Raw genomic sequence first — 24719 nt, forward strand, 5'->3', positions numbered from 1 at the left:
ATAGTCACCTGAAATTGTGGAGATAATGAAACTTTTACCGTTAATTCATGATGCCTCAAAACAAACCCTTTGTTTTTTCGAGTAGAAGGAAAACTGGAAATTTACAAGTACTCACTCATTCAGTGTTCTTGCTGTTCCAAAGTCCCCGAGCTTGGCAACCATTCCATTCTTGCTAAGAAAAATATTCTAAGAATGAAGAAACATTGTATTAAAAAAGGGATAAGATTGACTGTGTCTGAGGTCATCTGTATGAGCTCTTACCTGAGATTTTATGTCCCTGTGTAAAATCTTCCTGTCATGAATATGCTTCAGTCCTAGAGAAATCTGTACAAACCAACACAGGATCTGCAGACGGGAACAGAAGGAATCTATTGAACAGTCCGCTGGTCACCGACACAGGGTGCACTGTGTGACACTCTGTAGTTTCCACTGCAAGATGTTCTGTTTGGGTTTTTTGTTTGTTTGTTTGTTTGTTTTTGTTTTGTTTTGTTTTTTGAGGGGGGAGGTACAAGGGAAAAGAGCAGATACGGAGGGGTGGGGAGATGAGTGAAATTGGGGTGAGTTCTACATTTTGATCAGAAGGCAACTAGAAGACTGACTTCTTGGCAGTTAGGAGGAGGGTCTCAAAGCCCACCCCCACACTTCCTCCAATAAGGCCACACCTCCTCCAATAAAGCTCTGGCCAGTGAGGAAGAGAAATTCAGTCTTTTCCTGGTTTCCTTTGGAACAAGATATAGAACTCTCAGCTCCTTCTCCTGTGCCAAGCCTGTCTGGATGCTGCCATGTTCCTGACTTGATTATAATGGACCAAAACTCTGAACCTGTAAGCCAGCCCCAATTAAATGTTGGCCTTTATAGGAGTGGCCTTGGCCATGGTGTCTGTTCACAGCAATGGAAACCCTAAGACATGCACACACAAAAAGGGCTCTACATCTTTCTCAGAGACACTTATTTAACCCTGTTCATTGATGCTTTATTCATAATAGCCAGAAAAACCCGAGATGCCCATCAATGAATGAACAGATAAAGAAAATATGGTATGTCTACACAATGGAACATTATTCGGCTATTAAAAAACAAAATCATTAAATTCACAGGCTAATGGATGGAACTAGAAAAAAATCTTGAATAAGGTAACTTAGATAAATATGGTATGTGTTAGTGCCGGAAGCCTGCCCGGCCAGGAATGGGTTAAGTGCCAAATGCAGATCAGAAGCCTGATGATCTCTGTCTGGCCTTCTCACTCTTAACTGTTTTGTGCCAAAGATTTAACTCTTCATTTATGTTCTGTGCTTGAGCAAGTGCTGGGGAAACTTAACTCTTATTTACTTTATAAATTTACTATATAATTCTCTGGCAATTAACATATGCTGTGTGGCATCAGGGAACTTAGCAGAGGATTTATTCCTAAGGCTCCTTTCTCTATTGCTCAGAAGCTTTACCTGTCACTGGGCAGGCAAGAGGGAAGCTTGGAGCAACTTTTAATGAAGCAGGAAAAGAAAGTCATGCCCTCAGAAAGAAAAAACTTTTACACAAGCAATTATGCTTATACACACATTATTCAGTTATGAATTACACATTCATACATACATTTATATACACCCTTTTGTTGGGCCTGGCAATCTGTTTCATCAACTTACATACTTACACACACACCCCTATACTTACATATGCATATATAGGTATTTGGTGGATGGGGCAAAAGCCCAAGCACCAGGACAGAAAAAACTCACTCATTCCGGATGAAAAATAAGCTTCAGCCTTTATTGCATAGAGAAAGAAAAGGCTAAATGAAAGAAACCCAAGTCTATAAGAAAAAAAGCCCTGTCCTTGTCAGTAAGAAGAAGCTGGCCTCACTTATATTCTGCTATGTCTGCTGTCATGTCTGCCTCTAATTTGCTTCTACTCTGCTTCTCTTCTCTTCTCCTTCTTCCTTTAATGTCACTGTTTCCAGTTTTTGTACTTTTTTAGGAGAATAGATCACATGGTATTCCAAGCATCCAGTTTTCTTCTTCAAAGGTTCACAACAAGTTCAAACATAAATTCAAATCATAAATGGAATAAGAAGTAACATGTTTACTTTGTTTATCTTTGCTTACAAGATGTTTACCTGTATTTTCATTAAGACTAGTTATCTATATAAACATTTATTATCTGCAACTAGCTCCACCAGTTCAGTAAAAGCTTAAAACTATAATTCTAAGTTAGCACGTTTCTGCCTAGTGTCTCATTAGTATTAAAGTTTTGTATGGATAAATCCAGTCAATATTTATATTCTGCACTTGCACTTACAATAAATCGTTCATTCCCAGTTATAGCTTTTAGTTATCAGATAGTAATTTTGCAGTCTAAAGGAATGTTTTTCTTAATTGTAAATCTGTCCCATGCCTGCTTTCCATCTTAGTGCAATAATCATGACGCATGAAGGATTAGAGAGTCCTCATTACAGCCCCTTTATGGGAACTTTAATAGAATCATTATTAAGAATTAAGAAATCTATTTGTCTACATAGCACTGCTACAAAATGAGTTTGTTGATCTGCAGAAAATGCCCAGGAATTGCTATTACTAATTTAAAAATTACATATCAGCTGCGAAAATCAATCCTGAGACAAGATTTCTGAAAGCCTTCCAATTCAGAATTATCCACTGCAGACCAGGCAATACGATGATGTGTCATCTCCAGAATGTCACTTGTATGCTTTTAGCTTTCTGAGATGGCTCCTAACATGTTTACTTATGTGTGGTTGTCAACTGTTAAGTCACTGATAAGTAATTTCCAATCCTCATAACCACATAGGCTAGGTAGAGTTAGGGACTGGGAGGGAGGAATGTATCTCCCTAGAATGGGAAATGGAATAGATAGTTATGGATGGTTGAGGGGGGTGCTTCAATGGGAAGATAAAGTGGGGAGGAGGAGGTAAGGGGGGCAAGGGATAGACTAGAGAGGAGGACAATTAAAATGAAGGTCCATTGGGGGAATCATATGGAATCCCAATATAGAAGTAGCTTCCTAAAATATATACATATATGAAAGCAATCTATATGGAGTCCAGGAACAGTGGGGGAGAGAACCTCAACTAGACTTCTCTCATCAAATGAAGCTTCTAGTACATCTAATTGAGTTGTTTGTCAAAGGTGCACCATGGAAACCCCCAAACAACCCAGGCTATTGCCAAGGCTATTGGTTGCTATCTATAAACTGATTGCAAGGCCCTATTGCAGAACTCAACACCTATACAAACTCGTTGTACATGGAGAAATTGAATTGGTTCTATCACCCTTCTATCTACAATGGTGACCCAACTGCAGAAGATGCTGTACAATAGTGGCACAACGCTTATGGGAGTAGCCAACCAATATCTGATTTAAGACCCATTCCATGAGATGGAAGCCATTTTCAATGCTTGGATGGCCAAGTACCTCGAATGGATAGGCCAGGGATGTAGGAGAAAAACAAATACTACTGCGGTGCTAAAGAAATAGAGTAATAAAATGACTCTCAGTGACATTCTGCTATACTCAAAGATCAGTTTCTTCCTCAGCCACCATTGCAGAAGCTCCCCTCTGCAGAAGGGAATAAATACAGAGAGCCACAGCCAGACAATGTACAGAGAGGTAGAGACTTTCAAACACTCCGTCCTGAATAGGGTGTCTCTATGAAATCCTAAGCAAAGGTCTTTGTGCACTGTGTGCACTGTGTATCAGATGCTGGGCTCTGTGCCCTGAGATCAGGTTGCAGTCTGGACATGGACATTGTGTTGACTGATGTGCTGTACAGAATGCTCCATAATAATCTCTGATTGGGTAATAAAAGGCTGGAGCCTGTGACTAGGCAAAAGAGAGAGGAAGGCGGGACTTGAGACTGAGTGGGGAGTCTCAGGTAGGGACCACGAGGGAAGAAGAGAGGAGGTTGAAGAAGAGCATCACCATGAGGCAGGACGGACCATGAGCATGTGGCCAAGAGAAGCTCACCCTGAGGATACACACAGAACAGACCAAGTAGGCAGGAGTCAAACTGTAAGTAACTGAGGACCTGTGGTTGGGATGTAGGTTAGAATAGCTTAGAACCTGCCCAGCACAGTGCCAGTGCCTTATAAATAAGACACTGGGTTTCTGCATCTTTTATTCAGAGGCTAAACAGGATAGAGTGGGGCAGAAGCCCACCATAAAAATATTTCAACACAGCAGGTCCAGTGCGCAGATGAACTCACAGAGACTGTGTGAGACACAGAGCCTGTACAGGTCTAAAGTACACGGGATCCCACTACTGAGAGGGGAAGTGGATATAAGCCTCCATCCCTAACCCAGAAGCTATCTCCAGTTGATAACCACTTGCAAATGAAAAATTAATTTTCTCTAATGGAGTCTCACTAGGGAAACAAACCTTAAGGGCAAGCCCCATGGCCAGCTATAGACAGCCAACACAAAATAAACTCAATGGTATGCGTGGAGGAGGGTCTTTGTCTCATGGGTTTTTGTTTGTTTGTTTGTTTTACCTCACAGGTCCTTTGCATATATATTTTTTGGTTGTGAGCCTAACCTTTAACAGCAGAGTCAACTCCCTAGCCCAAATGTGAAACATTTTAAAGTTACATTATTAGTTATATGTGAGAAGAGTCTTGCACACGTGCCGAGGTGAGTGTGGTAGTCAGAGGGCAGCTTGCAGGAGCTGTTTCTCCCATCTACCATATGGGTTCTGGGAACTGAACTAGGTCGTCAGCCTTGATAGCAAGTACCTTTACCCGCTGAGCCATCTTTCTGGCCCCATCTGATACTTAATTTTTTATATTATATATTTTTTATTTTACATATGTGAGTTTTGTCTGTCTGTCTGTAAACATGTGCACACCTGGTGTCTGTGGAATCAGAAGAGGGCATTGGGTTACCTGAAACTAAAGTTATAGATAGTTGTGAGCCACCATGTATGTGCTGAAAACCCAACCTAGGTCTTCTGCCAGAATAACAAGTACTCTTGACACCCTGAGCCGTCTCCCCAGCCCCAGCCCCAGCCTCATGGATCTTTCAGAAATGAAGTTTATCCTACAAAGGCAAGAGATACTTTCTCAAGAAAACATATTCTCAAAAATAGACTCTATTTCAATTCAACCGCCAAGAATATTCACAATGGTATGATTCATATTTTTCTACCAGAAACATGCTTTGCATAGCCTAGTACGTAGAACATTGTAAATTTAATAGCCCACGAACATTAGAAGTAGATTTACCTGGTCTTCGCTGAACATCACTCCCCGCTGCCTCTGGATCCTCTGCATGAGATCCCCTCCATCACAGTATTCCATTACAATAAACAGCCTGCCGTTCTCTGCAAGAAAACAACATCAGTTGGTGCTGAGAGCTTTTAGATATCACCAATCATTTGCCTTTCAGAACCTAGATGTAAAGACCACAACAGAAAAATGCAGTGCACAGTATGGGGGTGGCCCTAAGATGGATTGGGTTCACGACCCACAGTACCACTAAGATGGACTGTGTTTCCATCCCACAGTACCATAAGATAGACTGAGTTCTCATCCCACAGCACCACTAAGATGGACTGGGTTCTCATCCCACAGTACCACTAAGATGGACTGGGTTTTCATCCCACAGTACCACTAAGATGGACTGGGTTTCCATCCCACAGTACCACTAAGATAGACTGGGTTTCCATCCCACAGTACCTTTACACTTCCTTTTAGCTCGTTTTGCCTCGTTGAGCTTTGATAAAGGCTATTTCTATGTAGCCCAGAAAGTTAATGTCAGTTGTCAGTCTGACTGGATCTAGAGTCGCTTGGGAGACAAACCTTCTGTGAGAGTTTCTGATTTGGATTAATTAAAGAGAGAAGACCCAAGCTCGGTGTAGATGGCACCATCCCAAGGGGTGGGGTCCGTAATGGAATGGGAGAGTTGAGCACAGAGAGATGGTCTGAAGCCATTAAATAAGTGGCATTTGTTTCTGCAGCAACAGAAAAGAAGCTTAGCCGTGGGGAGGTTTTTGTTTATTCAGTTTGACATCTAGAGCTCTGGGTTTAGAACATGCTTAGCACCTAAGGATTAATGTTTACTGATGGAATTCATTTTGCATTAGGAAAACATGACTAAAGTCTCCTTATTTTTCTTACCCTGCTTCAAATTCATAAAAACCTCATCTTTCGTACTAGACAGTTAATTTTGAGTAAACCAAAAGGATTATCTGGGCGGGCCTGACCTGATCGCATGATTTACGGCCATCTGAGTCTGGAGGTTAGAGACAGAAGTGGGTATAGATTTCCACTCCATTTCCTGGCCATGTAGCAAGCACAACGGTTTACCTCTCCTGGTAGAGAGTGGCCCCTAGCTAACAGCTAGCAGGAAAATGGAAGCAGACGTCAGACCATGGTTCTTGTAGCGGGAAATGAGCTGTTGTAGGTCCAGCAAAGCTTGTAGTTACAGGTTCTCATAGTCAGGTGCCTCCAGGCTCCGAGGCCCTTGGCTAAGCCTGTGCTTTAAGCACCAACAAGCTACCAAGCAATGTACAGGGGCAAAAAAGGTCATCTATACTCGAGTGGTCTTAGCTGTGTAACTGTATCCATTGTAAAATGAATCTTCTAAATCCCATCTCACACGGAATAGACATATATTCCAGTCTATTCAAATAGTCCAGCTCATCCACTCATCTAGCAGCTGTACACTGAGCAGCTACTATCTGCCACATGTAGAGGACCAAAGTCTATATAAAACTCCCTAAATTCATTAAATTGAGGTTTGTGTGTGTGTGAGAGGGGGGGGGAGAGGGAGCTCATACATGCTACACAAATTATTCTACCACTGAGTTGTATTCCCACCCCTAAGTTTCCTGTCTGAAGAAAAAAATAAAGAGCCACACACATTAGCAGAAATGTACCCTGGGGAGCTATTGAAGGCTAGGGGCTTGGGGAAGTCTGAGGGTGAGAATTCAGCTAGACAAAGGACTTCAACAATAACTCAAATGACGAGGAAGAGAAAGATGGGAAGGGTGGATAGAAAGAAGTGTGGTACTTTATTCCCGGACCACCTTTAAACATTATTCAGAGCTCAGGGTGTAATTCAGCTACACAGTAACCCAAGACCAGCCTGGGACATGGAAGACCTCATCTAAAAAGACAAACCTCACCAGACAGGAAACAGAGACCATTTAACTAGAAAGGAAAACGAACACACTTACAAAATAATAAATATACAACTCTTGGGGACACATCTTTTCTAAAGATTTTGAGTTTAATAGGATGCCTTAGTGACAGAAAAGTCTAACCTTGAAACGAGCTGAAGAAGGTTACGATATTGGGATGCTCCATCCTAGCCAGAAGAATCACTTCGTTCTTTGAGGCCTCTTTTTCCTGGAAGGGCATCAAAGGTACACTGAGAGACAGCATGTTTTGTACAGGTAACTTGCTTACAGAGGCACGAGTCCTGCTCACTCCCGTCTGAAACCCCCCAAGATGCCACTGGCTTTAACGTCACTTTTAGAACTTATCTCTTGAAGGCAGGGCCACCATGGAATGAGCACAGTGCCTCATTAAATCCATTAGTTTGTCAGTGATAATTATAGTCAAGAAAATTAATAACCCTGGGGAAATGTCATACTAAAAGTTGGAAACTGGTTACACTTGATGCAGGACTGTATTCCCAGATACCTGGAGACAGACCATCCTGAGCAACATAGTGAGGTCCTATTTCAAGACAAAGCAACAAAACAGGGCTGGAGAGTTGGCTCAGTGGTTAAGAGCACTGATGGCTCTTCCAGAGGTCCAGAGTTCAATTCCCAGCAACCACATGGTGGCTCACAACCCTCCGTAATTGGGTCTGGTGCCCTTTTCTGGTGTGTCTGAAGAGAGCAATGGTGCATAAAATAAAGAAATAAATCTTTTTTTAAAAAAATAAGTAAATGCAAATTATAAATAAATGTGTAACTATATTTTAATCATTCTCTAAGTATCTGTGACTTACTTTATCCTCCAGCATAAGGAAATTCTTCCTAAATCCTAACATTCCAAAAGCAATCACTGCTGAGGAAGAAATGGTCCTATGCTACAAAAGCAAAATTCCAGACTTCAGTAGTCTGAGGCAGGAGGATTCTGAATTACAATAGAAGATCCTGCCTCAAAACAAAATCAAAGCTGGTTTCTTGTGGCCGGCAAGAGAGCTTGGCAGGTAAAGGCACTTGCCACCAAACCCAGTGAGCTAAATTCAATCCCTGAACCCCACATGGTCAAAGGATGGAAAGAACCGATGCCCGCAAGTTATCCTCTGACCTCCACATGTGTGGCGTATCGCACATGCATGCATATGCACACATGTGTGGCATATCCACATGTGTGCACATGCACACAGCAAGTGAATGAATAAATGTAAAAAGAAAACAATCTTACAATTTAATTTTAGTTTTGCAATTTATTATTCTATTTGTCATATAATAATAGTACTTTTTAATTGTTTTGGTGCCTATGCATATTCCCCATTTCTGTCTCCCTCCCCCACCCTCTCTCTCTCTCTGCAAGGGGTGTGCCTCTCTATGTAACTCAGGCTGGCCTAGCTGGGAACTGATGGTTCTCTTGCTTTAGCCTCCAGAGTGTTCGATTACCTGTCTCCTTTCTCCCTAACAGCCTCCTTCTGTGTGTGTGTGTGTGTGTGTGTGTGTGTGTGTGTGTGTGTTGTATATACATATTAAATACACACTCCACCACTGAAACAGCTCAGCCAATATTTTTTAATTGACATTCTCAATCCTAGGTTCTAATCTAAGATCCAGTGTCACATGACTTATTCTAAATAACATGATCAGAACACGAATTTCAGATTTCAAAATGCTTTTTTTTGTTTTGTTTTGGGTTTGTTTTTTTGTTTTTTTGTTTTTTTTTCCAGACAGGGTTTCTCTGTGTAGCCCTGGCTGTCCTGGAACTCACTTTGTAGACCAGGCTAGCCTCGAACTCAGAAATCTGCCTGCCTCTGCCGCCAGGCTCAAAATGCTTTTTAAATTTTAAATTTACTCTGAAAAATGTAGCTACCAGGGTGGTAGAGATGGATGGAGCTGGGGGGCAGGGGGCATAGGGGGTGTGGGAGACAGCAGAGGGAAGGTGTCTTAGTTAGGGTTTTACTGCTATGAACAGACACCATGACCAAGGCACCTCTTATAAGGACAACATTTAATTGAGGCAGGCTTACAGGTTCAAAGATTCAGGCCATTACCATCAAGGCGGGAACATGGCAGCATCTAGGAGGTTCAGGAGGAGCTGAGAGTTTTACTTCTTCATCTGAAGACTGCTAGGAGAAGACTGGCTTCCAGGCAGCTAGGATGGGGTTAATAAAGCCCACACTCACAGTGACATACCCACTCCAACAAGGCCACATCTACTCCAACAAAGCCACACCTCCTAATAGTGCAACCCCCTGGGCTATCAAAGTATTACAGAAAGAAAATGAGAACATGAAGTTAGGTAAAGGGCATGCAGACAAGTCCTTTGTTCAGTGGGAGGAGAGCAGGCCAAGAGAATGAATGCAATACATGTTCCTGGGAGGGTTTCAAGGGGATGAAAGAAGAGAGCATCAGGTGAACCTGAAAATGCACAACTGTGAAAAAGGTATTTGCTTTCATGCTATAGCAAGATTATGGGGGCTGCCTGCCTGCTCAGAGGAGAAGAGGAAGGGGGACAGGAGAAGGACTGTGGTGACCGGGAAGAGGGCAGTGAGCAAGATATAAAGTGAATAAGTAAAGATAAATAAATAAACAAACATAGAAAAATATGGGGGGGGGGGGGCTGGAGGGACGACTCAGTGCCCACTGTTGGAGCAGAAGGCCTAGGTTCAGTTCTTAGCACCCATCAGGTGACTCGGAACTGCCTGTAAATTAAGTTCTGGGGCTTCCAATGCTGCCTGGCCTCTGCAGGTGCTTGCAGTCACAAGGTGCCCATAAATTCACACAGGCACACGTGTATATATGCATAATAAACAAACAAACAAAATTTAAAGCTAGATATACCACTTAAAGTTATCTAAAATTCAAACTTAACTTTACCTTTGTCAAACTGATTTCTTTTATGACACAGTGACTGCTTTCTGATTTATCTTTAGCCAAGTACACCTTCCCAAAGGTGCCTTCCCCAATGATCTTAATCAGGTGAAAGTTATCCATGGCTCCAGGCGTCAGAACTTCCTAAAATGAAGAATAAAACCTTGACTGCACAAGACAACTAGCCGGCAGAAGAGGGATGAAAAGCAAAGGAGCTGTTTGTTAAAACTTTCCACCCAGCGTTTCAGACACACCTAAGGAACTTCCTTCTGGCCACAAGTAACGCTGCGGAAAGGGGTTTAGTTTGGTGGATTCCAAGGTCACGCTGGGATCTTAGACAATTCACCACCTCACAAAGCCTTTCTTCTCTAGCGTCTGAAATGGAAAATTATTTGTGTTTGAAAGAAAGACATGTCGCTTGTCCGGGGTGGGTGGTTGTCTAAAAAGCGGTAAGTCTAAGGGCGAGGCACGCACAGTTCGGGTCTCAGTGGGGACGTGCTGCCTTCTACAGGGAAGCCAGGGAACTCTGTTGGTGTCTGGGGTTCTACGTTGTGGTATTTAAGATGTACTTGGGGCCTTAGGTACTACCTATGCCATCCAAAAGTTGTTGGTCACACACAACAAGGAATCACCAAAACGTCTCTGCAAACCTTATGTAAAGAAAAACCTAATTCGTAATTATCTACCTCTAGAACCAAACTATCACATCTATCTAAGAGGGATTAACTAGTACTTCCTAGGAATAGAAACCGAGGCTTGGTTGGGTCTGGGCATTCTCCAATGAATTGCGCTCCAATTTGGAAAAATACCCCATCTACTGGCTGGCTGTAGGGCTGCAGTCAGTGGGAGATCCAGAGTTCTAGCAACCGCAGTCAGGTGACTGTCCTGGCAACGGGCTCCAGGAGTTTACAGGTGGACTACGCACTCCATTGTAGGTTGCTTTCCTGTTTCCCTTTTATGCCACAGTCAGGGCATAAAGGTTTTTTTTTTTTTTTTTTTTTTTTTTTTTTTTTTTTGCTGTACTGGGAAGCGAACCCAGGACTGCATACATGCAGGGTAGGCATCCTACTATTGAGCTTATTCTTTTGGGAAACCATTATTGAAACAGGTCTAAGCTGTTCACGTAGGCCTTGAGTTTGTCACCCTCCTGCCTCAGGCACAATGCAGACTTCTAAAGCCTTGGGTGGTCAACTATAGGTTGTTTTCCTATAATTTCAAGACGGGGACTTCTAAGTTGTCAGCGTAGGGCAACAGCCAGCATGTGGGCGGGAGACCAGAGTTCAGAACTTTTGTAGCTTGTGCGTTGTCATGGAAACCGACGCAGCCCAGTGAGCGGGGCTTCCTAGTTGCCGCCCTGTTTACTCCTGCCTAGATTCCCATTTCTCTCCCCTCAGCTTCGAGGGGCCCGCGACAGCTCCGGAAAAATGAACACATTGGGCTCAGCTTACCTGCTCGGCGGGCGTTAAGCAGTGAGCATGGAAGAATCGGTGCTCCAGCCGCTAAGCCTCCCAGACGCAGGGGCAGGGCCACCCTCGCCCGGGGGAGAGAGAGGGGGAAGTGGGCGGAGTGCTGGGCGGGAGCAGAGGAGAACCCCAGGGCTCATTTCCAGGTACCCCGGGTCTTCCCGCTCCTCCGCTCTATAATAAATAAGTCAGAGGTGGGACAAGCACACTTTTATTGGTCTGAGAGTTGGCAACCTGTAGCTTGGTGTCTGAGGATGCAGGAGGAGGCGGGACAAAGTCTGAGAAGGTTTTGTAGTGGAGAGTAGGGAATGGGAGAAATCACTCCAAGGGCAAACTTTCCCAAAACTGCGGGGTGGAAGATATGTCAGATTCTTGTTGCAGCCTTCGGGTTCCAGGGAGTGTGCTGGGGTGGCCATTTTCCAGAATTCTATGAACAGCATTTTTTTTTTTAAAGCCTCGGACCTGTTTTCTGGGTGGCCTTTTGCGCACGGAGTTAGGGGCAACTTTCCTAAGGTCCCCAGCATGCTAAGCAGTGTACAGCTGTAACATACTCCCAGGAGGAAGCATGTTTCTCATGCAAGGTCTTTTTTTTTTTTCTTAAAGAATTACTAATTTTACATAAATGAGCACACTGTTGCTGTCTTCAGACACACCAGAAGAGGGCATCAGATCTCATTACAGATGGTTGTGAGACACCATGTGGTTGCTGGGAATTGAACTCAGGACCTCTGGAAGAGCAGTCAGTGCTACTAATTGCTGAGCCATCTCTCTAGCTCTCATGCGAGGTCTTAATTACTGCTGAAAGGTGTATGTCAGAAAAGAACCTGGGTCCACTAACAAACCCCAGGTGCTGCCCAGTGATCTGCAACCTAGCATTTCCTGAGAGTCACGTTGCAATAGGTTACCTGTGGGAATATATAACTTTCGGGGTGGTACTCACACAGCAAGATAGCTATATCCAGTGGAATCTAAAACCCGTAACCATTTCATACCCCCCCCCCCCCGTTATCCAGCCCCCTCCACAAAAAAGCTCACTTCTCTAAAAGCGGACATCACACCTTTTTTTTCCCCCTCTTTTATCTACATTCTACTTCCTGGGACAGAATTTTATAAAAATGTAATCCTCTTAATGTTTGAAATTCTTACTGATTCCCATGTTCCGAAAGAATCGTATAACTGGAAATTAGTATTTCCTGACTACAGCATTTGTTTTGTTTTATAGTAGTATGCTACTGATTGAAATAAAATTTTAAAATCAAATTATCTTGGAAATTAATTCCTTAAAAATCTAATGGGTTCCACATGGGCAACAGTGGACTTCTTAGAACAGATGAAGTGTTGTTGTTGTTGTTGTTGTTGTTGTTGTTTCCCCCCCTGTAGACAGGGTTTCAGTATGTACCCCTGGTTGGCCTGGAACTCAGAGAGGTCCAGATGCCTGCCTCTGCCTCCTGCTGAAACTAAAGATGTGTGTTACACCCAATCCCCTTTCTTTTTAAAAAGCTACCAGGGCTGGCAGATCTCACCCAAAGAAGCAAACACAAGGAAGTTTGGTTTAAAATAGAAATCATCTGATTTTCAAGAGGATTCGCAATCTGACTTACTCTCAGCGGGAAGATACACAAGTGATCTCAAGTTTGCTTTGTCTGATGGGCTGTGATGTCTGTATCTGGCGATTAGAGCGGACAGAGGCGCGGAGGGTGACGTCTATGGAAGTTGAGTGTCTTGGAAATACTAATGGAGATGGATGCTTTCTTGAGCATGTAACATCATCGGGAGAGCGTGGAGACAATGTTTAAGGGACTGACCTAGGAAGGGTGATGACAGCAACAGAGGCCACGCACAAGCTCTGCACTCTGGATGCTAACTTGTTCCTCAGAGCATTGAGGGTGAACGATTTGGACACTGCTCTGGACGTGTACTGGTCTGAACAACCAAGCAGGTGGTCGCAAGCCATGTTCCTCACCATCAGGGAAAGCAGACATAGAAAAAGAGCAAGAAGAGACACCTGAATTACTCCGTGACTTCTGTATGAGGCAGTGCTTGACTCAATACATACACATGGGGATGCACAGAACACGGATATGTAGACAGCGCAGATATCCCTCGAGCAACCAGCACACTCGGCAAGCACACTCAACACCCAGACACTGGCTTTTAACCCAGTGAGAGGAACCATGACCTCTTGGGGGGAAAATGGTTGATCCTGGGGCTGGAACAGAGAAGGTATAGGTTGATCCTACTTCATCTTGTTAGTAAAAGGGCAAGAACATCACAAAAGGACACAGGAACCATCTGGAAAGAATGAAGCTGCCAAACCCATGACTCGGTGTAACATTATACTTTTGACCAACAGTGGTAGGACTTAACACCTCTCAGCTTCAGTGTGGCCTGAGTTAGTGACAGTGAACTGACTGGGACATGGAAGTTTAGTACCTGTGATGGTAGGGAAGCCTAAGAGGTACTGAGTTACTACTGCTTGGGGCAAGCAGCATCTGAGGCATGCCACGGCGACATCATGTACTCCTTGACAGGACATGAGGAGGACAGACCTTACCTTTGTGAAGATTGCTGGACATACCCAAATGGAGGATAAAAACAAAATACGTAACCAGCACTCCTCAGAAATGGCAAGGACAGACAGACAGACAACCTCGGGACCATGGGAGACTAACCCTGACTATGTGACTAAGTTCAAGGAGATGTCCAGGTGGAGTGTGAATTTACACAGCAGCCATTGCATGTTAGGATAAACAAAAGATGGGCGGAGGTGTAGCTGTGGTACAAAACCTGCCTGACATTCATAAGGTCCTGGGTTTGATCCCCAGCATTGATAAAAAGGGAGGGGGGGGTTAACTATAAGCTACTTATAGCTGGCATGTCATCAGGTCCTGATAAATGACTGGACCATATGGGGTGAGGAGAAACCTGTTTATACCTGTTTCTTCTTTGGGGACAGAGTCTCCCTTCTTTAAAGTTTTCTAGCATTAAATGTGGAGATCTAACATCCTGCATGTAATGTGCATGGCGCCCCACCTCACTGAATAACACGTTCTAGGGACACAGGTCGTATCTCTTCAGCTGGATCTCTGCCTCCAGACCAGGACTGCAATCTTCTGGCAAGCTCTGGAGCCACCCACTCCTCCCATGGCTGATCCCCTGACCTCTGACCCTTTTGTAAATGCTCTAAGGAACATTGAAAGGCAGCTGGTAGTTGGTAAGTATCACTGGAAATCATCTTGAAGCATATCCAAACTGGGTATTATTGAAAACCAGCACACACGGTTATGCCATAGCTTAATGTATTTAGATCCTTAAACCTTTAGGAAATGTGAGAGTGTTACATGGTAATTGGGGATAACAGGCACTGGACAGCTGTAACTGTTGCCGTGAGTGTTCCTATGAGGTAGGCGTTGTTACTCTCATTGTATAGTTGAGAAGATTTGGGATCAAAGGAGTTAAGTCATTTCCTAGTGTCACACACATGGTGGCCGGCAGACGAGCATGGCATCTCCGTTCTGTCGGAACACAAGGCATGAAGCATCTGCTAGACTTCCGTTGTGTTGAAATCTCGCAAGGGTTCTGGATTGCTTTGTAAACTTGCGATATACATTTTCTCAGTCCTCACTTCCATTCCCAGCCATCAGTGTCTCTCGCCAGTGTCTCTCGCCAGTGTCTTGCCATGACTCAGGCACGTTCTCCGAGGAGTTGTCCACCAGGTCCATCCCCGTATCCTACGTGCTTCTTTAGTTCTGACACCCAATCAGGGTTTTCGTTATCTTCCTCAAAGTCCCTGGCGGGGGAAGGATAAAACAATTTGGATAATGAGCCTCTGTATTAGGGGCACGGTCTGTGCTTGCTAGTGAGTTCAATGAAGATTTCTTCCATACAATATTTAAGTTTTTGTAAATTCGGAATTCCATAAGGTAATCGAGTAGAGGGAAAAAAAATGTTCTAAAAAAAAGTGTCACTGTGGGTTTTTTTTTACCCTAATATATCATAAAATAAAAGCCAGATATAGCTATACAAGCACAAGCCCCAGCACTAGGAAGCAGATTCAGGGGGAGCCTGGTGCGCATGCCCACATCCCAGCACTAGGAAGCAGATTCAGGGGGAGCCTAAAGGTCTCAGAACTCAGAAACAAAAGAAGCCTTGGTGAAAGAATACTGTGTGCAGAATGCAGCCGGAAATTCATGATGAAATTTTAGTATTGTCCACCACACAGCAGCAGAGGTGCTGTTTAGGATAGAAAGTGGTATAGTTCTTACTAAATCTGAAATTATTGCAGTATGGTATGGCGTGTATTCCATTCCCCAATGAAAGCATTCTAGGTCTATTACAACGTACGTGTCTTCTTCATCCAGCCGAGGTTCAAATCTCTCTGGGTCTAACATGACAGAATCGAGATCACCGTCGACGCTGTCCGATGCCGTGTCTTCAGAAAGGGGACCTTTCAGGAATCCTTCTGCACCTTCAGGGGAACAGCAACAGAAAGTGTGGCAATTTACCTACTGAGCTTTAAATGAGGTCTCACTATCGCCAGGGCTGGTCTTGATCTCCAAATGTTAGGACTACAGCCCAGAGCCATAGTGCCTGATAGCCAATTTAAACAGTATTTACTCGGCATAATTTGGGTAGACAATAGACCCAGGAAGTATCAGAATGTGGATTAAGTTTTAAAGCAACTCTGTCTCCAAGAGGGTTATATGCACTAAAACCCTTTAAATGTAAGAAAGTAGCTTTCTTTTAATCATAATTTATACTAGCCACTCAAAACATTTTTCAATGAAAGAAATATAACTAAATTTCTTGCAATATCATTAAAACCTGCCATGCCATTACAGGCACTACTTGATATGATTTATCTCGGATTTTTAAGTAAGCAAGGAGATTTTTTGGTATTTGAATTGTCAAAGTTATGTGTATACACGTGCAACCCTTAAATGCAGTCCTCTGGCCTGAAGTTCTTTTTTTTTTTTGGTTTTCAAGACTATATTATAAATGGTCATTCAGGTTTAATGAAAATATATTTTAAAAATTAAATCCTGGCTGGGCAGTGTGGCACACACATGCCTTTAATTCCAGCGCTTGGGAGGCAAAGGCAGGTGGATTTCTGAGTTCTTGACTAGCCTGTTCTACAGAGTGAGTTCCAGGACAGCCAGAGCTACACAGAGAAACCCTGTCTCAGATGATAGTAGGTAGATAGAGACAGACACACAGACAGATCCTAGCTGACCTTCATTTTAAGGCTCTATTCCATATAACAAATTCAAAATAAATCTTGAGGTATTCCTACGACCAGTGTACATTTACATAGCAAAAATGGCTGTTCCGGGGCTACAGACACAGCTCATCATGCACAATAACAAGGGTCTGATCCCAGCACCCCTAGCAATCTTAAACGGATTCCTTTCTAACACGGTGACTGTTAAAATGAGAAATTGGGAAATAAAGTAGCTATAATGAGAAATTTTAAACACAGGTTAAGACTAGCCATAAATGATTCCAGAACACCTAAAAGTACAATTTGGGGAACTTTCGAGATTTGTGTGTGTGTGTGTGTGTGTGTGTGTGTGTGTGTGTGTGTGTGTTGTGTGTCCATACTTTATGTTTATACCATACATGTGCCTCCTGTGTACCAGAAAAGTACATTGGGTCAACTAGAACTGGACTTGCCCCATAGGCACTGGGGATCGAACCCCCGTCCTCTAAAACCCAGGGTGCTCATAGTGCTGCGGCATCTCTCCTGCCCCGGCTTTACACTGCAAAGTCACAGGGATCAGGGAAGAGAGAACGGGTCTATTATTTAATGTGTGCAGCTCCAGTCTTGCAAAGAATCTGGAGGCCAGTTGCACAATAGCATGCAGGAGTGTAAAGCTACCGAACTGCATACTCCAAGATCGGTAAGCCAAAGGACGCGGAGAGGCGGCTCAGCAGTTAGGAACACCCGCTGCTCTTCCGAGGATGATTGCATCCCAGCTCCCACGTGGTGGCTCACAACTACCTGTGACTCCGGATCCAGGGAATCTGACTCCCTCTCTGGCCTCCCTGGTACCTCACAATACATACACTCACTAACAAGGACATAGACACATAAATAAAAATCAATCTTTTTAAAGGTTACTGAGGTGGTCGATTTTATTCATATTTTACCGCATTTTTTAAAAATTCAAAGTATCGGTATGATTATATAACAGACAAACGTTACCTGGTCTATATATTGTGTATGTCTGAAATGCCTGACTGAGATCAGCGTCCTTCAGCATTGACAGCAAGGCCTCAGGGGGCTCTCTGACCCACTGCCTTCGGGCATTTTCTTCATACTTTATCACAGACCCACCTAGTCGTAAAGAGGGACATTAGTACCAGGTATAAAAAAAAAGATTTCCCAGCATCTATCTTTCACATTGTATTTCAAGCAAAGTTATGATTATATTTGACCCTCACTAAAAACCTAGTTCTCTCACCTACACGAGGAGTGCCAAATGTCTCTTGCAGAGTGATATAAACTCAAACCCTGGCATGGCTTTTCTATAGAGTGCTCTGTAGTCAAACAATAATATTCAGTCTGACTATGGTCTTCTGGCATAGCCACAGGCTCCAGAGTTTTGGATCTAGGATATTTTTTAAGAGTTAAATCTTGGAGCTGGAGAGATGGCTCAGTAGTTAAGAGCACGTGTTGCTCAATTATGAGGACCAGAGCTCAGCTCCTGTCACCCTCACTGGGAAGCTGACAAATGCCTGTAACTCTAGCTCTGAGGGCTCTGACACCCTCTTCTGGCTTCATACGCATATGCACGTATATTCCCATGGACAGACACATGCACAAATAAAATTAAAATGAATAAAAGTTAAGTCTGTGTTGAGCATATTACATATGCATATAAACAATGCAGCTGTGGTAACTCTTTACATGGCATTTATGTGGCCTTATGTACAACTGGTCTAGAGATTATTTAAGGTATGCAGACAGATGTGGGTGTTACACGCGTCTTACATGAGGCACCTAAGCATGCATGAACCAGACTCCCAGGGATGGTGCTGGTGCTAACCTCTGTCATCCTCTGCCGTGAAACTGGAGGTAAGGATAGATGCTTTCTCCAAAGCTTCGACATTGGAACTGGGACCGTGTCTCTCCCACCACGGCCTGTGAGGACTTGCCGGACTGGTATGCCTCCCGTGCTCCTGTGGGTTACCTGATTCTCAGATGCAGAAAAGGATCAAAGGTCAACAGCGCCACCCTGTTTATTCATCCACATGTGCACATGCGCTCTAACAAGGCAGAAGCATTTCTTGTAGCCCGAGTCCTGTACAGTCTTGGGAACAAAGGCAATAGCAACGATCCTGAGTGAGGTCATGTAAAGGACAGCTCAACTGAGAGTGAGCTGGCAGAGTGGATGCATTAAGACATGCGTAACACTAACCCTTTGCATGGCGTTCATAAGTCAAACTCCCAAGCACTCAAACACACAAAGTGTGCTGTACTCACGATGACTCTCACTGACACCTTCTCTCCCCCCCTACTCCCCTCTTACTGATTTGCAGGCTGAGGTCTTTACCTAGAGCCTCAGCACAAGAGCATGGACTCTTATTGCCAAACCACGCCACCAGCTCTTTATCTCTCTTTTCTAAATTGTATGTTATTAGGGAGGTATTTTGCCTGTCTATGTCTGCGTACAGACTGCGTGAGTGTTTGGTGCCCGTAGAGGCCAGAAGAAAGCATTGGATCCCCTGGAACTAGTGTTGCAGACAGCTGTGAACTCCTGCGTGGGTGCTGAATCGAATCCACAGAGCCATCTCTCCTGACCTTACTGTCTCTTTTTAGCAGCCGTCTGAAGTATTCTCTAAAATTAAATCCTAGGTGAGCAGAGAAATATCCACTTGCAAACTTGCTGAGGAAACCCAAGACACCCAAGACCAAGTAAGGGGAACACTGGCATTCACTCACAGTTCCAAACTCCCTACATAAGCCACGATTATAATTTATTAACTCACCTGGATTTCCTCTGGCTGCTCTTTCCAATGCATTCCCAGCTGGGGTTGTACCAGTGCTTTCCAATTCAGTATGGCTACACTTTCTACCACGTTCTTCCTCTTGCTTTATAAAAGATTTTAAATAGTGATCAAATAATGTCTTTGTTACTACAGAAATGTAAAAAATGTGTAATCAGCTATTTTAAGCATAAGTAAAAATTGATGCACTAAAAAGATGAAGTCATAGAAACCCAAATACAAGCATATTAATAATCATATACATATATGCATATGAATGTTTGTGCATATACTTGTATATTAATATCCATATATATCAGTAGCCATTACAGGATATATATGTGTGTGTGTATATATATATGTGTGTATGCATATATATATGTGTATATATATATGCATACACACATATATGCACATATATACACATATATACACACAGAGAGATATACACATATTTACATGTGTGTGTGTATGTGTGTGTGTGTATGTGTGTGTACACACACGCACACACACATATATAAACAGCAGAGATACTGGACTAGCTTCTTTTCTTTCATGGCTTCCCCCACTCCTTCCAGATCCTCCCTACCTTCTTACATATTTAACTTCGTGTTCTCTCTCTTAACTCTCTCTCCATCCAGCTCTGCCACTTGGGTAGCTACATTTTTAAAAGTAGCCAAACACATGCCGGGCGTGGTGATGCACGCCTTTAATCCCAGCACTTGGGAGGCAGAAGCAGGCGGATTTCTGAGTTCGAGGCCAGCCTGGTCTACAGAGTGAGTTCCAGGACAGCCAGGACTATACAGAGAAACCCGGTCTCAAAAAACCAAGAAAAACCAAAAAACCAAAAAAAAACAAAAACAAAAAACTAGCCAAACATTTATGTGCATCAGTGTGAATACTACTGAACTGTATACCCCAAAATTATTAAGATGAGGAGCCTGGAGAGAGATGACTCAGCAGTTTAAGAACACATACTGCTGAGAGAATGAACTCCAGCAAACTGTCCTTAGACCACCATACCAACACCACAGCACATGTGACCCCACCCCCAATAATTAAATAAATGTAATTAAACAAACTTTTAAAAGATATGTTGTTCCTTTGAGTACCTTTGAGTATTCATTCTGAAGGCCCTCCACTCCACCATATAAAACACTAACAGAAATTTGATTAAATCATACTTCTCTGAATGGTCTAAAGCCTTTACTTCGCCTTATAGTGACACACTGCGTGGGTGGTGCTAAATATGCACATATCCAGAGAGAGGATGGTCCCAGGCGTGGCTTCTCCGCTGCTGGCTGACTAGATAAGGAACAGGCTGCTGGCACACTTGAGTTTTCTTGTTCTTATGCAGTGGTTCTCAAAATTCTTTTTGAGAATTTTGAACACATCCAGGGTACACAAAACATCACTTCACAGTGATGGCTCAGCATGTGGTTGATTCCAAAACCCATCAGAATCTTGAAGCAGTTGTAGGGAGGGATGTTGAAAATCCTCAGCGGATGCTGACTGTCTAGGTAGGCTTAATCTCAACTTGACACAGTCTATAGTCATCTGGGGGGGAGGTTCAACTGGGGACTGCCCAGATGACAGTGGCCTGTGATGTATGGGGAGGAGGGCTGTCTTGATGATTAGTTGATGTAGGAGGCCCAACCCCCTGTTCTGGCACCTTTCTCAGGTAGCTGGGTCTGGGCTGTATAACAAAGCTCCTATGCACACCCGAGGAGCGGGCCACTGAGCAGCATCCTCTGTGGTCTTCTGTTTCCAGGATGGCTTACAGGACTCTCCCCCTGCCTCAGCCCTAAATCATTCGTTCTTCCCTATGCTCACAACTGTACCCTTTCATTCTGGGGGCCCTGGCCGAACTAACTGTCCACTCATGGTGACAGAGTCGGCTCTGGCCAGTGACCTTCTAGGGCACATGCCTGAGTGCCTCTCTAGGATGTCTGCACAATGATGAAACTACCAAAGAATGCATTTCTCAGAACATCTCCCCAGAATTAAGCAACACACACATGATTAACACCGTTTCCAAAGGCCAGGGTCAGAGGTCCTCTGCAAAGGGGACACAAACTCTTCAGATGAGTTGAACGTCTAAATTCTTACCATGGCACTGACTATAAGGTTACCCCACTCAATCAGATTACCAAAATTCACCAAACTATATGCTAAAAAGTGGGCAGATGTTATTATATGTAAAATATGCTTCCATAAATCTAAAATATAACATAGTGTAGCAATGAAATGATATTGTAATTTATGGCCTCTGGGTATTATGTTCTACTTACAGCAATATAAAACTGAGACATCACTTACCATCTAAAGTTCACAGACATTCTGGGAGTTTAATTACTAGTAAATCTCATGATGGAGTAATCAGCTGACAGTACATCTTCCCTCCCTGGGGTGGGCGGGAGTCTGATTATTGCACACGCTGGTCTTGGAAGCTGCTGTGACAAGCTACCTACATTGCTCACATACATTTTAATATTCTAAACAAGACCACTCTGCGGAGGCAATGCAACAGCATGGTGATACTCACACCAAGAGTCCCTAGAGGCGACTCCATCATAGCGCCCATCACAAGTGAAGCTTAACTCCTGGCTAGTCAGTATATAAACAGTAGCTAAAAGAATATTTTAGCCGGGCGTGGTGGTGCACACCTTTAATCCCAGCACTCGGGAGGCAGAGGCAGGCAGATTTCTGAGTTCGAGGCCAGCCTGGTCTACAAAGTGAGTTCCAGGACAACCAGGGATACACAGAGAAACCCTGTCTTGAACAAAGAAAAAATAAGAATGCCTTAAAGTGAAAGCAATTCTTTGAATTCACTTCAGTTCTTTGTGGGTTGACTGACACCGGGTTTCCCTTTGTAGCCCTGGCTGGCCTGGAACCCACTAAGTAAACCAGACTATCCAAGCACTTGGAGACCCACCTGCCCCACCTCTTTAGGCACGCATCACCACACCTGACGGTAAAGAGCTTTAAGCAGAAAGACAATCACAAAGAGATACAGAACACTTAAAGAATGCCAACTGGAAACTGTTTTTTAAAGAAAAAAAAATCATCTTAGTTAAGGTTTCTGTATTTGTGAGGACTAGAGAAAGAAGATGCGTTGTGGTTATAGTCCCCAATGAGTCCTTCTGAAAGACAGTCAAGGGCACAGCTCTTCCCTGAAGAAGTTGTAAGAACTAAGAGTTCATCACCAGACAGAACTGTCTGAGTCTTAAATAAATCATGGCAATTGTTGGTTTTGGAGTCTGTATTGGTAGTTACCTCCTGTTGTTATAGAAATAACCTGGCCTCCCAGTAAGGAATCAGTCCATACAGTCAGAGATTAATGAAATGAAGGGAAAGCTCTTTTTAATCTTGACTGTCTGGAATTTAGCTAACCCCCAAACAACATCGGGCCTTGAATAGATTTCAACAGCTTATATACACCTTAGGCTTGTGCATTTTACACTACTTTCATCCTTAAATCTCCTTCAGGTCCTAGCCCCAGGCTACACTTTAAACAGTTTACATATGCGAGAAGCAGGTGCGGCCGCATGGGCCAAAATGGCACCCTGGCCCATTGCCAGGCCCCGTGAAACCCACATGTTTACTGCCTTGCCCGAACATGCGCAGTGAAACTGCATGTGTAAGCTGCCTGCCAAGTTAGACTATTCCTCGTGATCCGGATCTGTCAGCCTATCTGTGACCTACTTGAGCTCATGCCTGGAGCATGTGATTGGATGAGGTGCTGTTGGAGCGAGATGAGGTCAGTTGCCATTACTGTATAAATATAGCCCTTGCCCTAAGTGAAAAAAGCTTTAAGTAAAGCTGCCTCAAGTAAAAAGCTGCAGAGGAAGCTGCAAGTAAAGTGGAAGCTGTGTGAACCCGTCTTGGTGTCTGTGTCGTTCTTGTCTCTGTGGCAAGCAGAGACTGTGCCAAGTGGTGGCCCATATGGGGAAATTTTGGTAAGCAGCGGTAAGTAAAGAAAGCATAGGCCTAATACCTAAACATGATAAAAGCAATCTACAGCAAACCAGTAGCCAACATCAAAGTAAATGGAGAGAAGCTGGAAGCAATCCCACTAAAATCAGGGACTAGACAAGGCTGCCCACTTTCTCCCTACCTTTTCAACATAGTACTTGAAGTATTAGCCAGAGCAATTCGACAACAAAAGGAGATCAAGGGGATACAAATTGGAAAAGAGGAAGTCAAAATATCACTTTTTGCAGATGATATGATAGTATATATAAGTGACCCTAAAAATTCCAACAGAGAACTCCTAAACCTGATAAACAGCTTCGGTGAAGTAGCTGGATATAAAATTAACTCAAACAAGTCAATGGCCTTTCTCTACACAAAGAATAAACAGGCTGAGAAAGAAATTAGGGAAACAACACCCTTCTCAATAGCCACAAATAATATAAAATATCTCGGCGTGACTCTAACGAAGGAAGTGAAAGATCTGTATGATAAAAACTTCAAGTCCCTGAAGAAAGAAATTAAAGAAGATCTCAGAAGATGGAAAGATCTCCCATGCTCATGGATTGGCAGGACCAACATTGTAAAAATGGCTATCTTGCCAAAAGCAATCTACAGATTCAATGCAATCCCCATTAAAATTCCAACTCAATTCTTCAACGAATTAGAAGGAGCAATTTGCAAATTCATCTGGAATAACAAAAAACCGAGGATAGCAAAAACTCTTCTCAAGGATAAAAGAACCTCTGGTGGAATCACCATGCCTGACCTAAAGCTTTACTACAGAGCAATTGTGATAAAAACTGCATGGTACTGGTATAGAGACAGACAAGTGGACCAATGGAATAGAATTGAAGACCCAGAAATGAACCCACACACCTATGGTCACTTGATCTTCGACAAGGGAGCCAAAACCATCCAGTGGAAGAAAGACAGCATTTTCAACAATTGGTGCTGGCACAACTGGTTGTTATCATGTAGAAGAATGCGAATCGATCCATACTTATCTCCTTGTACTAAGGTCAAATCTAAGTGGATCAAGGAACTTCACATAAAACCAGAGACACTGAAACTTATAGAGGAGAAAGTGGGGAAAAGCCTTGAAGATATGGGCACAGGGGAAAAATTCCTGAACAGAACAGCAATGGCTTGTGCTGTAAGATCGAGAATTGACAAATGGGACCTAATGAAACTCCAAAGTTTCTGCAAGGCAAAAGACACTGTCTATAAGACAAAAAAACCACCAACAGACTGGGAAAGGATCTTTACCTA

The 24719-nt window shown here is 43.4% G+C and overlaps 2 protein-coding genes across 21 annotated transcripts in view; both read right to left on the bottom strand.

Annotated features, from left to right (window-relative positions):
* Window positions 1–11904, bottom strand: part of Nek5 (NIMA (never in mitosis gene a)-related expressed kinase 5) — a 51804-nt gene extending 39900 nt beyond the window's left edge. For 6 of the 15 annotated variants that reach the window (XR_003947309.1, XM_011242145.2, XM_011242144.2 and 3 more), the window contains exons 1-6: window positions 11472–11904; window positions 10030–10167; window positions 7270–7354; window positions 5228–5325; window positions 262–345; window positions 116–186 (exon numbers count right to left, since the gene is read on the bottom strand). Coding sequence is in view for 13 of the 15 variants with exons in the window: in XM_011242145.2 (XP_011240447.1) it covers window positions 116–186; window positions 262–345; window positions 5228–5325; window positions 7270–7354; window positions 10030–10146 (455 nt within the window). In the remaining 2 variants the exon portion in view is untranslated. The remainder of the gene's footprint in view (window positions 1–115; window positions 187–261; window positions 346–5227; window positions 5326–7269; window positions 7355–10029; window positions 10168–11471) is intronic. The other 9 variants (XR_003947310.1, XM_011242148.3, XM_006509155.4 and 6 more) reach the window with 5 other exon arrangements.
* A 2864-nt stretch (window positions 11905–14768) lies between these two features.
* Window positions 14769–24719, bottom strand: part of Nek3 (NIMA (never in mitosis gene a)-related expressed kinase 3) — a 38715-nt gene continuing 28764 nt past the window's right edge. For 2 of the 6 annotated variants that reach the window (XR_003947273.1, XM_006509111.4), the window contains 5 exons: window positions 19479–19581; window positions 18536–18685; window positions 17692–17823; window positions 15831–15954; window positions 14769–15276 (listed from right to left, as the gene is read on the bottom strand). Coding sequence is in view for 3 of the 6 variants with exons in the window: in XM_006509111.4 (XP_006509174.1) it covers window positions 15171–15276; window positions 15831–15954; window positions 17692–17823; window positions 18536–18685; window positions 19479–19581 (615 nt within the window). In the remaining 3 variants the exon portion in view is untranslated. Of the gene's footprint in view, window positions 15277–15830; window positions 15955–17691; window positions 17824–18535; window positions 18800–19478; window positions 19582–24719 lie in introns of all 6 variants that reach the window. The other 4 variants (XR_003947272.1, NM_011848.4, XR_378785.4 and 1 more) reach the window with 3 other exon arrangements.

The sequence above is a fragment of the Mus musculus genome, chromosome 8 (assembly GCF_000001635.26).
Source record: "Mus musculus strain C57BL/6J chromosome 8, GRCm38.p6 C57BL/6J".
In the NCBI taxonomy this organism is placed as follows: domain Eukaryota; kingdom Metazoa; phylum Chordata; class Mammalia; order Rodentia; family Muridae; genus Mus; species Mus musculus.